The sequence below is a fragment of the Podarcis bocagei genome (genome assembly GCF_964188305.1).
Source record: "Podarcis bocagei genome assembly, chromosome: 2".
Lineage (NCBI taxonomy): Eukaryota > Metazoa > Chordata > Lepidosauria > Squamata > Lacertidae > Podarcis > Podarcis bocagei.
Genome location: NC_138126.1, coordinates 14555749 through 14571985, shown reverse-complemented (window position 1 = coordinate 14571985; position 16237 = coordinate 14555749). Strand labels below are relative to the sequence as shown.

Sequence of the window (16237 nt, the reverse complement as noted above, 5' to 3'; positions counted from 1 at the left end):
TCCACCTGGAATCCATTTTTTTTGTTCAAATTATATGCCTCCATTATTTGATAATAATGAAGCCAATCTCACACTTTATTTTTTAATTTTTCGAAACTCTGCAATTTCAATTTGTCTCCCTCTTGTTCCAAAATTCCCCAATATTTCGGCCATTTGGCCTCCATATTGAGCTTTTTCTGAGCCTTCGCTTCCATTGGTGACAGCCACCTTGGGGTTTTATTTTCAAATAAATCCTTATATCTTATCCAAACATTAAACAATGCTTTTCTGACAATATGGTTTTTAAATGCTTTATGTGCTTTGACCTTATCATACCATAAATATGCATGCCATCCGAATACATTATTAAAGCCTTCTAAATCCAAGATGTCTGTGTTTTCAAGAAGCAGCCATTTTTTCAACCAGCAAAAAGCTGCTGATTCATAATAAAGTTTAAGGTCTGGCAGGGCAAATCCGCCTCTTTCCTTTGCATCCGTTAATATTTTGAATTTTATTCTAGGCTTCTTGCCCTGCCAGACAAATCTAGAGATGTCTCTCTGCCACTTCTTGAAACAATCCATCTTATCCAAAATTTGCAATGTTTGAGACAAAAATAGCATTCTAGGCAATACGGCCTAGCAGTGAAAGCTTCAAATTTGACCAAATTTCTAAGTCTTTTTTCACTTCCTCAGTTGTGGGATACACCACTAATGAGTGTTTTTTTCAGAATCGGCAGGATCTCCCCCAACCCCTGGCTTTTAGTAACTGGTTTGATATACAGTGGTACCTCTGGTTATGAACTTAATTCGTTCTTAACCTGAAACTGTTCTTAACCTGAGGTACCACTTTAGCTAATGGGGCCTCCCGCTGCCACTGCTCAATTTCTGTTCTCATCCTGAAGCAAAGTTCTTAACCCGAGGTACTATTTCTGGGTTAGCGGAGTCTGTAACCCGAGGTACCACTGTACCTGTATGATGACTTTCGGTGGTCTTGGTTAAGGGCTATACTATTTCTAAAATCTTTAAAAGTTTTGTTCTGGGTCCCCTCACTTCCTTGCAAGGCGGGGGCGTGGAGGGGGAACTCTGTTGCAACAGACATCAAATATTTTATTTGCTTTCCTCCACTGGTTCCTCCTTCCACTCATTTTTCTTTGACTGATAATGGGCTTAAGGGATCCTGGGTCCCTTGATGGAGAGATGGGCTGTAAAAGTCAATCCCTAATTTCCATATAACAGTCCCACTTCCTGAAACTCAACTGTAAAACCCAAACGAAAAATCAGTTTGCACACCCTCATTCATCATTTACCTACAAGATCACATTACCCCAAATGTGCCCACTTGACTGCTTCGATTGGAGGAATTGGCACTTTTACTGGTGCCACATAATACCTGCCCTACATCTGTCAGAACTCAATCATTTATTGTGGTGGCCCCAAAACATTGGAACTCCCTTCCTATTGATCAGAGTCTTCTTTTCAGTGCCTTATTTAGACAAGACAACCCAGATGATTAGAAAGTTTCTATGGCTTTTCATTTGTTTTAGTCTAGCCTACTGCAGTTTTAACTTTTTGTATGTTTTAAATTATAGTTTTAATTTTTAAGTGATAATTTAATTGTTTTTATCTTTTTCATAAACTTCTTTGAGGTTCTTCTGCAATGAGGCAGTATTTTGTTAAATAAATAAAAAATCTGTAGCCAAAGCCATTGCAAAGTAAAAAATGATGAAACACATTGAGCAGTTAAAATAACTATTAAAACAAGGCAGTCTGTCAAATAAAAATGTGCTCCGCTGAAGAATTGAACTTATCATCATGTGTAGGTCCACTTTCCTGGCGCTGCATCAAGAGTGGCCCATGAATGGCACCAAGGTGACAGACAAGGACAGAAGCAATTGCAGGGCTCCAAGCCCTCCTTTGGGTGCCCAGCCAACACCTCCATTGACACCCATGGGAGCTCCTCTCCCAGAGCTAACAGCATTCCCATAGGTGCTTGACTTTCATCTGAATGGTGGGGGAAGGCAAGGAAGAGGAACAGTTAAAAGGCTCTTCTATACGCATTGGGAATTGAATGAAAATAGACCTGCTTGGGCCAAGGGCAGCCTGGAAACATACAGTGGGGTTTGGTTGTCAGATACTCACCCCCAGAATAGCTTCTCTTGTGGGCAGAGAGGTGGTGTGATCAATCAAGGAGACGTTCTGGGGTTGCCTTTCCTTCTTCCCGGCTGTTCCTGCTCCTGTGTCCTTGCTCTTTCTTTAGGGAGGGGCAAAGCGTGTGCACCTTTTACAGCTGTGACGACAACTTGCAACTTTTCTTTTCTTCTGCTGGGAGATCTCAGCTTCCTTCTCCCCCTCCATCTTCTCTCCTCCTAACAGAACACCCATTTGCTCACCACCTCATCTCACCCCAAACATGAACGGCTCTTTTTCAAAAAGAATAAGAAAAAACAGGCCTTTGGTATATATTTATAATTGTATAAAACAAAGCCATGTTTTCCACCCTGAACAGGTCTTTTTATCAGCTGTCATAAATGTGGCATTACTTGGTTAATAAGTGATAGCTTTGAACTTTGTCTGAATGTTCCTCCACACCCATTTTCTTCAGGATGCAGACAAAGAATTCTTTTTTTACTTTCTGCATTGGACGCCTGACTCTTCCCCTCCTCCTATCCATAGTGCCATCAGGGAAGCACTATAGGGCAGACCCGACCCCAGGGACCCACTTGGGGGTCACACCCACCTCTGCTTGCTGTTTGCAGCTGAACTGGGGAAAAGATCTATTTGTTTTTCTGAGGATTGACATTTATTCCTAATTCAGTGGGTTTTCCCAGGGAAAGCAGAGGGGCAAACAAGAAACTGCTTTGACCCATGCCTAGAAACTGCTTTGATCCATGCTTTCCCTAGCCTGCTGTAAATCATCGGACAGTGCTGTTTCAGTCCCATGATGGGGTCTGAATCCCGATTGGAAGGGTGGACTGTTTCTCTGCATTGAGGGCAGGAAGCCTATGAGGCAATACCCACCCCCCACCCCCCAAATACTAGGTCAAGCAGCCTCGGCAGAAATCATGCGCGCACACAGTGGTCACTTGATCCTTGAAGTAATCCAGGCAGATGGGACAAATGGCTTCAGTACAGAGATCCTGGACGGGACCCCCAGAACCAGCCATGGCTGCTGCCTCACAGTGAAGGCACAGCTGACTTTCACTTTCACTTTCTCAGTTCTCAGTCTGTGGGAGTTTCCCTGTCTGCAAATGACTCGCAATCTCAGGGCTGATGTGCTTGGCTGTTGCTGTTTTTATCCTGGCAGGCCTGCACAGCTGCTTAGCGATGTCTTGAGCAGCCTCAATTGATTTGCATTGCTTTCCAGGCCTGTATTCTGTGGTAGCATGTTGTCCTTAGCGGGTGATGTGTAAATTCTTTTATGAATGAATAGGAGAATGCAAATCACTGTCCTTGTGAGGGAGCAGCCTCTGCTTCAAGAAAGAAGTGCTTAGCAGAGATGGCTCTCTCTTCCTGGCCTGGACATAGGAATCCCCTGCTCTGCTCTGGGATCTCATCTGGCAGGGAGCTGACTTCAGGCACCTGGCCCACTGGCAGACCAACTCTGTGTTTCAAAGACGTCTGCAAACATGACATGAAGGCTGACAACATCAACCTGGCATTTTGGAATCCCTTGCAGGTGATTGCAGTGCCTAGAGACAGACAGGTCACGTATCCACAGCAGCGGCCAAAGAAGGAATGACTGCTAGGAGGAGAATAGAGAGATGAAATGCCCTGGTTCATCTGCAGCAGCACAACAAGAAGCCTTAATCTGCCCCAGCTGACACAAAACATGTCTCTCCTGCAATGGTCTCTACAGCCACAGCAGGCGCTGCAATCTTCCAACAAGCTTTACCTCACCCAGAGACGCACTCCTCCATTGCCTCCCAAGAAAGATGGATGCCAGCTTTGAATATATTAAAACAGTGGGTAGAATGGCATGAATCAAGGCTGCATATTGGCTCCCACACTCTTCAACTTTTACTAAATGATATGGTGCCACACCTAGCACTGGCGCAATCCCCCGCCACATCAATTGGCAATAGGAAAATATCTTGTCTGCTGTATGCCGATGATGTGGTGCTCCTATCACTCTCCCAATTAGGTCTTAACAATCTGCTTAGAGCGTTTAGCATGTATTGCAAGTGGGAAGACCTCGTTGTGAATTACCCCAAGACCAAAATTATGGTCTTTGGATCAGCAGAATCTGGAGCAAACACACTACTTCAGATATCTGGGAGTTCAGTTCACTGGGACGCTATCATGGAAGGGGCACATTGAGGCTACGAAACTCAAAGCGCAGAAAGCTTGTGGGGCATTAATGGAATTCTATTTTACGGTGGGTGGCCAGTTACTAGAACCTCTGCTGAAAATCTTTGCCAGCAAAGTGGTTTCCCAGATGCTCCATGGAGTAGCGATATGGGCCATGGACCTAAAGGCTAACAAAGCCTTAGAAATAGTGCAGAACAAATTCCTCAGGAAAGTGGTCTCGCTCCCCAACGGGACCCCAGCTGCTCTTCTTTGTGCTGAAGCTGACGTGACAACAATACAGGCTAGAAATGATTCCCTGTGCCTAAATTATGTGAAAAGACTTCAATCTCTTTCGGAGGAGAGATTCCCCGCTATGTCTTACACAGAACGGGAGCAGAACAAATACTGGAAGGCTGGCATCCAACGCCTCTTGTCCCAATATCAATTACAAGATCTTCAGGTGACCATGAAGATGGAGAAGAGGCACTTAAGAGACTGTCTCTTTGGGTCCCATGCAGAAAGGGATCTAACCATGATTGCTTTTACCAAGAGCTCACCATGGTTCCCACTTATCAAAACGGAGCATGCCCGAGCCAGATACCTGACAAAGATCCCACTTGCTGTACCAAGAATCGCTTTTACAGAACTACAATTCCAACCGATGCCCTCGGCGGTGTTGGATGGACAGTACGGCAAAGTGCATTACAAAGAGAGATACTGTCTGTGTGGACAACCCTGCGTCGAGGACCTTTGCCATGATTTATTGCAGTGCCCGTTATACATAGACCCAAGAGACCAATTTATAAAACCCGTTTATAAATGGAACACATTTGAATAGGGTGCAAAGGGTGAAATGGCTGCTGAGTGACACCGATGACTTTGTTACTTATAAAGTAGCACTCTATGCGCTGGCAGCTAAGAAGATCAGGATGAAGGAACTAGAGAAAATAGCGGTCAACTGCTGGGTTGGCAGGAGCTGGGAGAGAGCAATGGGAGCTTACCCCTTCGTAGGGATTCAAACCCTCGACCTTCCGATCGGCAAGCCCAAGAGGCTCAGTGGTTTAGACCACAGCGCCACCTGTGTCCCTGGATATCATATACCTCCCAAATAACCATGTACTCTGGTGACAGGTAACTGTGTGGGACTCTGTGGAATAGTCCCACAGATGGTCCATGGGACAGGTGTCTGTGTGGGACTTAGTGGGGCAGGCATCATGGAGTTTGCTGTTGGTGTGGCAAATCTAGATACTGTGAAGTATTATCATTATTATTCATTTCATTTCTATTCCACTTTATATTATATAGAATAGAATAGAATAGAATAGAATAGAATAGAATAGATTCTTTATTGTCATTACACAAGTGCAACATTGTACAAAGTGCAACGAAATTGGATGCCATCCCTTAAAACATCAAAAGCAAAACAACAACAACAACCAAACAAACCACATTCCAGCCACACCCACACCACACCCATCAAACTCCCAGGTCACACTATCGAGTTACAGCATTCAAAAAGGCCACAGCTCTTGGATAGAAACTGTTTTTCAGTCTATTTGTCTTTGACTTGATGTTTCTATATCTCCTGCCAGAAGGCAGTAGTGCAAACAGACCGTGTCCCGGGTGAGATGAATCATGCAGGATGTTATTTGCTTTCCTAAGACAACGGGAACCGTACAGTTCTTCCAAAGATGGGAGAGGATGACCAATAATCCTTTGGGCTGTGGTTATGACCTTCTGGAGCACCTTCCTCTCCCTAGTTGTACAACCGGAGAACCAAGCACAAATACAGTATGTAAGAATGCTCTCTATGGAGCCTCGGTAGAAGCACACCAGCAGTCTCTCACTCAGATTGTTCTTCTTTAAAAGTCTGAGGAAATAAATTCTCTGCTGGGCCTTCTTCACCAGAGCGGTGGTATGTGCGCTCCAAGTCATGCCCTGATCGATAGCTACTCCCAAAAACCTGAATTCCGCCACCCTCTCCACCCGTTCCCCGTTGATATACAAGGGCTGAATGTCCGCCTTTTTTTTCCTGTAATCCACCACCAATTCCTTGGTCTTAGCCGTATTAAGAGCCAGATTGTTCTCTCCACACCAAACACAGAGCCGCTCCACCTCGTCCCGATAGGCGGACTCATCCCCTCCTGAAATGAGCCCCACCACCGTAGTGTCATCAGCAAACTTGATGATTTTGTTGCTGGAATAGATGGCTGTACAGTCATACGTATAGAGAGTGTAGAGCAGGGGACTCAACACACAACCCTGTGGTGAGCCGGTGTTAAGGCTAAGGGCTGTGGACATGTGTGACCCTACTTTAACCCTCTGAGAACGTTCTGACAAAAAATCCAAAACCCAGAGACAGGTGGAGTTGGAGAGTCCAATCGCCTCTAGCTTGGACACCAGTCTATGGGGGAGGATAGTGTTAAAAGCAGAGCTAAAATCCACAAACAGCAGCCTCACATAACTCCCCGGCTGCTCCAGATGGGACAGAGCAGCATGGAGAGTGGTATTGATGGCGTCTTCTGTGGATCTATTTGCTCTGTATGCAAACTGGTAGTTGTCAAAAGTTGATGGAAGACAGGAAATAATATTCTTTCCCAGTTTACCTGTGAAGTTTCAGGGAGTGATATTACTGGAGATGAGCAAGATCCCCTTACCTCTGCAAAGTTCTTTTAACATCCTAGAAGGGAAAAGAGGAAACTCAGAATGGAATTCACTGCCTACCACAGGCCCTGTAATGAAGACCCATCAGCCCCTGCAATTGATGCCCTGTGGGGTGAATCTGCCTAGCATATGCCAAAGTTTTGGATAGGTATGGATGCATCTAACAATTCTGGTTTCTCTCCATTATTTTCCAATCTTAAGTTCCGTTCTTTTTAATTTTAAATGTTCTGATGAAAATTCATGAGGTCTCCTCTGTCTTTCCTAGGTATCCCTAGTATCTTGGCCAGTGGGGAATTTATGAATAACTCTTCCAACTGAAAGAGTTCCTTTTCCTGAGATATATTTAACAAAGTTAGCCAAGCAGCTTCACACTACTTAGCTAAATCAGGTACTGCCAATCCTCTCTTCTGTGGGACAGTTTGCATATTAACATTATCCACTCTGGGAAACTTACTTTGCCAAATAAAATTATCCATACTTTTCTGTCAGCTTTTCAATTCCCTCAAGTCAACCAAGAGAGGAAGAGTAAGAAACAGAACCAAAAACCTTGGCAGTATTGTCATGCTTATTGCACTGATCTTTGCTTCTCATAGAATCATAGGATTGTAGTGTTGGAAGGGATTCCAAGGATCATCTAACCCATATGATTTTAACTTACCTCACCTTTCCATATCAGGTTTCTGATGCAGCCCTTGGCTAGTGCTTCCCCCCAACACTGCCATTCCGTGGGGGGCCAGGGGTGTGGTGGCAAGACCCCTGGCACCAGGCGGGGTGGGATCCCTGCAAGGGGGCGCCTGGCTCGCACCCCCTCAAAATCATGTGTCTGGCGCATTCTACTCATTATTTTCATTGCCATGGTCCTACACTTTGTCGAAGGGAAACTCTCCACCAGAGTAGAAACCATATATTGAACAGATGGAAAGCTCTTTAATATGAGTAGGCTGAAAGCAAAGAGCAAGGTTACTGTAACTTCCGTCCTAGAGCTTCAGTATGCTGATGACAACGTAGTGTGTGCATGCTCAGAGGATGACCTCCAAACCATCCTAAATATCTTCACAGAAGCTTACAAAAAGCTTGGCCTATCGCTCAACAAAAACCCAAAGTGCTGCACCAACACGTACAAAATAGCCCCTCTGCAGTACCACAAATCCAACTCAATGGTGTAACGTTGGAAAATGTCAATCACTTCTCCTACCTGGGCAGTTATCTTTCCACAAGGGCCAACATTGATGCCAAAATCCAGCATCGTCAGAGCTCTGCAAGTACAGCTTTCTCCCGATTGAAGTGCAGAGTGTTTGAGGACCAGGAAATTCATAGGGAAACCAAAATGCTTGTTTACAAAGCTATTGTCCTACCAACCTTACTGTATGCTTGTGAAACATGGATCACTTATAAACGCCATCTCCAGCTCCTTGAAAGATTCCATCAATGGTGTCTCCGGAAAAAAAATTACACATCACTTGGGAAGACAGGCAAATTAATACCAGTGTAATGGAAGAAGCAAAGGTAACCAGTGTTGAAGCAATGATTCTTCAACATCAACTTTGTTGGAATGGTCATGTTCTGCAGATGCCTGATTATCGTCTTCCGAAGCAACTACTCTATTCCGAACTTAAAAATGGAAAGCATAATGCTGGTGGTCAACACCATTGTCTCCCAAGACAGATGGTGCCAGCTTCGAATATATTAAAATAGTGGGTAGAATGGGTTTTTCTACCCATTTTTCCACCTGGAATCCTATTTTTTTATCCAACTTAACAACCTCGTTAATTTGGGCATAATGAAACCAATCTTGCACCTTATCTTTTAAGTTTTCAAAGCTCCGCAACCTCCAATTGTCACCAACTTTTTCTATTAGTTCCCAATATTTCGGCCAACCGGCCTCCATATTGTGTTTTTTCCTCGCCTTAGCCTCCACTGGTGATAACCACCTCGGAGTCTTACTTTCAAGTAAGTCTTTGTATTTCAGCCAGACCATAAAAATTGCTTTCCTGACAATATGGTTTTTGAACATTCCATGTGCTTTTGCCTTGCCGTACCACAAATACGCATGCCATCCTAACGAATTGTTAAAGCCTTCCAGGTCTAGGACATCTGTATTCTCTAATAAAATCCAATCTTTCAACCAGCAGAAGGCTGCCGCCTCATAGTATAACCTTAAGTCTGGCAGGGCAAATCCCCCTCTTTCTTTTGCGTCAGTTAGTATTTTAAACTTTATTCGGGGCTTTTTGCCCTGCCAGACAAACTTTGAAATGTCCCTCTGCCACTTTCGAAAACATTCCACTCTGTCCACGACCTGCAAGGTTTGAAATAAAAACAACATTTTTGGCAAAACATTCATCTTAACAGCAGCAATTCGGCCCAGCAAGGAAAGCTTCAGTCTCGACCATGTTTCCAAATCTTTCTTAACTTCTGACCAGCATTTCTCATAGTTATCCTTAAACAAGTTCAAATTTGTAGGCGTCAAGTTTACCCCCAGGTATTTCACCTTCTTAACCACAACTAACTCTGTTTCCTTCTGAAACCCCTCTATTTCTAAGGGCGTCAAGTTTTTCCCCAAAACTTTAGTTTTTTGTTTGTTCAACTTAAATCCTGCCACCCGACCAAATTCTTGTATCAGTTCCAAAACTCTTTTTGTACTAGATTCTGGCTCCTGTAATGTTATTACTAAGTCATCTGCAAATGCTTTCAGTTTATATTGTTTCACTCCGACCGTAATCCCCTGTATTTGCCGGTCCCTCCTAATCATGTTCAGCAAAACCTCCAGGACTGATATAAATAGTAGGGGGGATAGGGGGCACCCCTGGCGTGTTCCTTTTTCAATATGGAACTCCTCTGTCACCACATTGTTCACTATCAACTTAGCTTTTTGTTCTGAATAAATTGCTTCTATACCATTTTCAAACCCTCGTCCCACACCCATCCCTTCCAAGTTTTTTTTCATAAATTTCCAAGAAATATTGTCAAAGGCCTTCTCAGCATCGATAAAAATTAACACTGCTTTAGTGTTAATATTTGTTTGTAAAAGTTCCAGAATATCGATTATATTCCGAGTATTGTCAAACAAATGCCTGCCAGGAAGAAAGCCTGCTTGGTCCTTATGGATTACTTCATTTAAAACCTTTTTCAATCTACTTGCCAAAATGTCTGCAAATATTTTATAATCCACATTTAGGAGTGAGATGGGACGGTAGTTCCTAAGTTGAGTCTTTTCAGTTTCCACTTTAGGTATCAATGTGATGAAAGCTTCTTTCCACGTTTCCGGTGCCCTTCCTCCCCCCATAATCTGATTGCAAACCTCCATTAGTGGTAGAATCAAATAGTCTTTTAATGTCTTATAGTATTTGGAGGTAAGCCCATCTGGGCCTGGAGATTTGCCCAGCTGCATATTCTGGATGGCATCCTCAATTTCCTGTTGTGTTATTTTACAATTCAAGATTGATCTCTTCTCCTGAGACAGTTCTGGTAAGCCATTGAGTTTCAAAAATCGTTCCATCTCAGACACTTCCTCAGGCCCTTGTGTATACAACTTTTTGAAGTATTTCTGGAAACACTTTCTAATTTCACCTGGTTTCTGGATATTTTTCCCTTCCACCTCTAGATTGGTAACGTAATTAAGTTTCTGTCTTTTTTTTCAACTGCCATGCCAGCAGTTTCCCACATTTATTTGCTGACTCAAAGGATCTTTGTTTCATTTGTTTGATTTTCCATTCCACTTCTTGATTTATCAATTTCAAATATTGTGCCTGATGGGATTTAATTTCTCGCAAGATCTCTTTGGATTTTGGTTTAGATCTCAACCTTTTCTCTCCGTCTCTTATCTTCTCCAATATTTTATCCTTTTTCCCATTCCAGAGCTTCTTCTTAATTGTATTTTGTTGTATCAGAAACCCCCTCATTACAGCTTTACTGGCGTCCCAGATTGTTCTTTTTTCCACTGAAGTATTCAAGTTGATTTCAAAATAGTCTTTTAAAGCTCTTTGGGCCTTCTTTACGATCTCTTGATCTCTAAAGAGGGTGTCATTCATTTTCCATCTGAAGGAGCCGGCTGGGGTAAGTCTCAATTCCATCTTCAGGGCATTGTGGTCGGAGCAAGTCTTTGGGCAGATTTCCACTCTTGTAGTCTTCGGTGCCAGCCCTCTAGTTGTCCAAATTTGGTCGATTCTCGTCCATGATGAGTGAGCCTCAGAAAAGAAAGTTCCCTCTCTACCTAGGGGGTTCCTTGTCCGCCAGATGTCAATCAAATCCATATTGTCTGTCAGTTCAAAAAAGGTTTTCGGTAGTCTGCCATCCTTGGTTAATTGATTTTGTGACTTATCCATCAAAGTGGAGACCACCCCATTCATATCTCCCATCATAATGATGTTCGAGTAGTCCAGATAGTCCAGTAGTGTCTCATGTAGCTTCTTGTAAAATTCTGCTTTCCCCTCATTCGGTGCATAAATTCCTACTATCAAAACTTTTTCTCCTTGGGATTGTATTTCAATTGCCAAGATTCTCCCTTGCTCATCTTTAAACAAAAATTTTGGTGCTAGGCTCTCCTTTGCGTAGATCACCAGGCCCCTCTTTTTTACTTTGTCTGATGAAATAAATTCTTGGCCTAGTCTTTTGTTAATTAGTACTCTCCTATGGAGCCTAGTCACGTGCGTTTCTTGCAAGCAAATTATATCCAAATTTTCCTTTTTCAAAATATGGAAGATCCTTTTTCGTTTTTCCGGGGAATTTACGCCATTAATATTCCAGCTGTACAGCTGCAGAGACATCCTGTATTAATCTGTTGTTACTCTTTATGGGGTGTCCTCCTTTTTGTCCGGATCCGAGGGAGATGGTGTTGATTCAGGTCCAGGCTGTGGCAGAGGCCAAGGGGCTGCTGTTCCCTTCTGAAGATCTTCTCCGTTGTCGTGCAGGAACTTCTGGTTGTCCTCTTTTGATTTAATTCTAACCTTCTTTCCTTTGTATTTAAATGATATACCTTGTGGGAACTCCCACCTGTAAGGTATTCCGTTGCCTCTCAAGAGTCTTGCTAGGTCGGTGTAGATGGCTCTGAGATCCAATAGTTGTTTTGGTATATCCTTATAAATTTCCACTCTTCTGTCCTGGATCTCAAGTGATTTATTAAAATGAAGGTCAAGTATTTTGTCTCTCTCCTGTTTAGTCTTTAGAATGATCAGGCAGTCTCTGGGTCTGTCCTTTCTGGTTACACTTCCCAGTCTAAATGCCGTTGTTATTTTAAAGTCTTCGTCTTCCTTTATTCCCCAGAATTTGGAGAATTCTACTGTCAAAAAGCCAGTCAAATCTTCTTTTTCAATCTCTGGGATAGAACGTAATCTTAAATTATTTTCCCTGTTTCTCAACTCCACCATAGACAGGTAGGCCTGCTGGTCACTGATGTGCTTGTGTAACGGCCTTACCTCTCCTTTCAATTCATCCACTTTTTGGGTTGCTTGATCAGCTTTCTGAATTGCTTGGTCAGCTTTTTCGTTGGCAGCTTCGGCCAATTTCCGGTTCTCAGACGTAGCCTCTTTTAGGTTCCCAATTGTTTGTGAGTGCTGTGCCACTTGTTCAGTTAGCTTTGTAATGGATGATGTGGCTAAATCAATTTTTGCTGATTGGTCATCAACCTTCTTATTTAAGATTGCTAATTGTTGTAGCATTTCCTTCAGAAGTGCATCAGATCCACCTGCAGCCATATCCTCTGTTGCTGGTTGTTCAGCTCCCTTAAGTTCAGCTGTTGCTGAAGGTTCAGTTCCCTTCAATTCAGCTACTGTTGGAAGTTCAATTCCCTTCAATACAGCAGGGACTGATGATCTACGTGACTGAGAGATCAGGGTTGTTTGCACAAGCTGGCCTTTTGTTGCTTTCGTTTTAGATCTTGTTTTCGGTTGGCCACTCATTCCCCACCTGTCTATGAGTCAAGGTCAAGCTGTCAAAAGTTCCATGGGAAGGACAGGCCTCAGTGTAGATAACAACAGCGGAGAGACAAAACAGAGTTAGTTCCCAAGGAATTGTAAATCCCAATCTCCACTAGAGGGAGTACAGTTGGAGGGAGAACAGTTGGAGTTCAGGAAGGAAGGAAAAAAGTTATGGTCGCCATTACAGTTCCTGCAACTAAATAATTTTCCAAAAGTCCTTAAAACTTTTTTCACTGGCAGAGCCCTTCCAAAATTGCCACAAATATCACCTCTCCAGGCACAAGATACAGTTACTTAGTTATATAGTCCAAAGTTGCCTCTATGTATCTGTTTCAATTTTATAAATTGTATCAGCAAAGGACATTCCTTTTCCCCTGCCACCCCGAGGCTGGGTCTTGAACTTTAAAGTCCACCAAAGGAGAAGGTTCCAGATTGCTTCCACTCTATAAAATAAATTAAAAAGAAAACTTGCCTTTCATTTCAAACCTCAGTACTGTCAGACGCATAATACTTCCACTTTAAAATCCTTTTTCACTGCGTCCAGCCTGTCAGTTCCTTTGCCTTTGATCTATAAGCTTTGCCGGAAGACGGACTTCCTGTTTCTCGTCATTCCGCTTTCAGCCAAATTCAAAATCTTGAAAGTCTTAATTTTGTAAGGTCCCAATTACTCACGGATTGTGGTTTTCCAAATTTGTAAGTTTCAGGAAGAAAGGTCAGCGCTGATCGGCAACAGCAGCGCGGCTTCACTCCGTTGACTGCGAAACGACCCTCAGCGCCGCTACCCCCTCCGCGATCCGGAGCCCCGTTACGGGGTCCCTTCAACGTTTTAGGGGCTGCTTCTGGCACCCGCCGGGTCTCGGGACCACAGGCTTCTACCACCTGTGGTTTTCCTAGGTGGGTCTCCGCTTCGCCGTAGCGGACGACCCGTTTTCAACGGAGCTCCCCTCTCCTTACAAGGAGCAGGCAGCCATTACCGAACGCGCCGCCTCCGGAAGTCAACAACAAAAGAGGTTTAAAGACTGTTTCAAGGCAAATTTTTAAAAATGTAGTATAAACACTGACAATTGGGAAGCACTTGCCTATGGATGCTCCAATTGGAGAACAGCCTTTACCAAAGGTGTCATGGGCTTTGAAGACACTCAAACTTAGGACACAAAGGAGAAAGGTGCTAAGAGGAAGACACGCTTGGCAAATCCACACAGTGATCAACTCCTGCCTGGAAACCAATGTCCCCACTGTGGAAGGACGTGTGGATCCGAATTGGCTCATTGTTAAAACTGTGTTTATTGAAGACAATCTTACTCAGCTATGAGTGATCGCCAAAGAAGAAGAAGTATATGGTCTCAGAGGCCACTCCCAGTAATTGAAACACGGGGTTCGTAGTTAACACCCCAAAATCCAACAGTGTCCAGGTCACTTCAAACCAGCAACGACTAGTTTTTCAGCGAAAACCCAGCGTTTTGCATCACCCACAAACTGACGAGTAACAATATATATTCCTTTAATAAAAAAAAAAGTTGTGAGTTGGGGAGGGCAAGTAGTCACAAAATGGTGACTATTGTGGAATGTGGGGGGAGTACAAAAATCCAGTGGGGCAGGAATTAATGCAGTGGCCTAGTGAATGGGGATCATTTCACGCTGCAGCATTTTGTTGCAGGTGCCCATAATAGCAGGAGCATTAACAGAAAGCAGATTGACTGTGCAGGGCGGGCAGGAAACATAAAACTAGGGAAAGAGGGTGTGCAATGGAGTATCTTGAGAAAAGGGTATGGCTGGCTGGGGTATCTTGGGAAAGGGTATAGCTGGCTGGTACCCATAACAGGAGCATGCTCAGAAAGTTTGGGGCCCCCTCCAAATCTGTGCCAAAGTTGTACAGTGAAAACCTCGCGTTTTGCAGCGCCCCACAAACTGAGTAATTGAAACACCAGGCTTTTTTAAAAAAGGTTGGGGGCAGGGAGGACAAGTAGTCACAGAATGGTGACTATTGTGGAGGGAGGACAGAAACCCAGTGGGGCGGGAATGAAATGCAGTGGCCTTTTGAACGGGGATCGTTTCACGCTGCAACATTTTGTTGCAGTTGCCCATAATAACAGGTGGATATTCAGAAAGCAGATTGGCTGTGCGGAGTGGGACGGAAACAGGAAACTGGAGGGAAAGGGGTATGCAATGGAGTATCTTGAGAAAGGGTATGGCTGGCTGCAACCCTGAGCAGCGGCACCCTCCCTGCACTGCAACACTTTGCTGCCGATCCCCCGCTTGCTCTCCCAGGCGCAGGCAGCGCTGCACTGCGAGGTCTCTCCGGCGCCTTCCCGTGCGCGCGTCCCACCGCCAGGCGGCTCTGCTCCGGCGCCTCGCCGAGGCTCCGCTCTTCCCTCTTCCCGTATCCGCCGGGCGCCTCGGCGGCGGTGGGCAGAGCTTTCTGGAGCAGCCGCGGCGAGATCTGGTCAGCGGCGTCTATGGAGATGGAGAGCTGGGGCTCCCGGGCGCCGGGGCTGCAGCCCGCCTAGGCGGAGGGAGGCCGGGCGAGTCCCCGGGAGGAGCGCGCTCCGGAGAGGCCCCTTGCGCAAAGGGGGAGCGGGCAGCGCTGGCGGGATTCTCCCGCGGCAGTTCCTCCCTTCTCCCTTCCTGTACAGTGGTACCTCGGGTTACGCTTCAGGTTACAGACTCCGCTAACCCAGAAATAGTACCTTGGTTTAAGAACTTTACTTCAGGATGAGAACAGAAATTGCGGAGCTGCGGCAGCAGGAGGCCCCATTAGCTAAAGTGGTACCTCAGGTTAAGAACAGTTTCAGGTTAAGAACGGACCTCCGGAACGAATTAAGTTCTTAACCCGAGGTACCACTGTATTGGTCTCTACAGGCCCAGCAGGCACTGTAACCTCATGAGCTTGACTTAAGTGGCAAAGGCTCACTCCTCCATTGTCTCCCAAGACAGATGGTGCCAGCTTCGAATATATTAAAATAGTGGGTAGAATGGGTTTTTCTTTTTCTTACTATGATCCCCAGCCCACATTCACCCAGAGTCGGAGCTCTCAGCAATCATCCCACTCCAACACAAAATGCAAACACTCCCAGGATTTATACATATTCCTTTTATTATGTAATTGTGATTATATCTCAGCATAGTGCTCTCTGCGAACTCATGCAATCCCAGTTTCAAGGCCTTTTGTGTCTCCAAAAGATTGCAGGGGTCCTAACTTCTTCATTTCTTATCAGTCCATGTCCAATTGCTTCCTGTTTTGAATCCCATAAATTTTCATGCCGGAAATGTTCTGCTGGGGTTTTCTCTTTCATTGCAGCCCAAGAGCGCCCTTCCAAATGGCAATAACAGGGAAACATTCTGGAAATATTGCAGAATAGCTACTGAAGCACAGTGGATGTGTGGGTAAAGGTAAAG

The 16237-nt window shown here is 44.5% G+C and overlaps 2 protein-coding genes across 4 annotated transcripts in view; one reads left to right on the top strand and one right to left on the bottom strand.

Annotated features, from left to right (window-relative positions):
• The window catches only part of LOC308580783 (tripartite motif-containing protein 10-like), a 109698-nt gene that overhangs the window by 5999 nt on the left and 87462 nt on the right, over nt 1–16237 (top strand). The window lies entirely within an intron of this gene.
• The window catches only part of LOC308580688 (tripartite motif-containing protein 10-like), a gene marked incomplete at its 3' end in the record, with an annotated part of 35259 nt that overhangs the window by 16274 nt on the left and 2748 nt on the right, over nt 1–16237 (bottom strand). Inside the window, exon 2 of one of the 3 annotated variants that reach the window (XM_081182707.1) lies at nt 6872–6945. Coding sequence is in view for 1 of the 3 variants with exons in the window: in XM_081182705.1 (XP_081038831.1) it covers nt 947–1077 (131 nt within the window). Of the gene's footprint in view, nt 1–946; nt 1570–2117; nt 2988–6871; nt 6946–16237 lie in introns of those variants that run through there. The other 2 variants (XM_081182706.1, XM_081182705.1) reach the window with 2 other exon arrangements.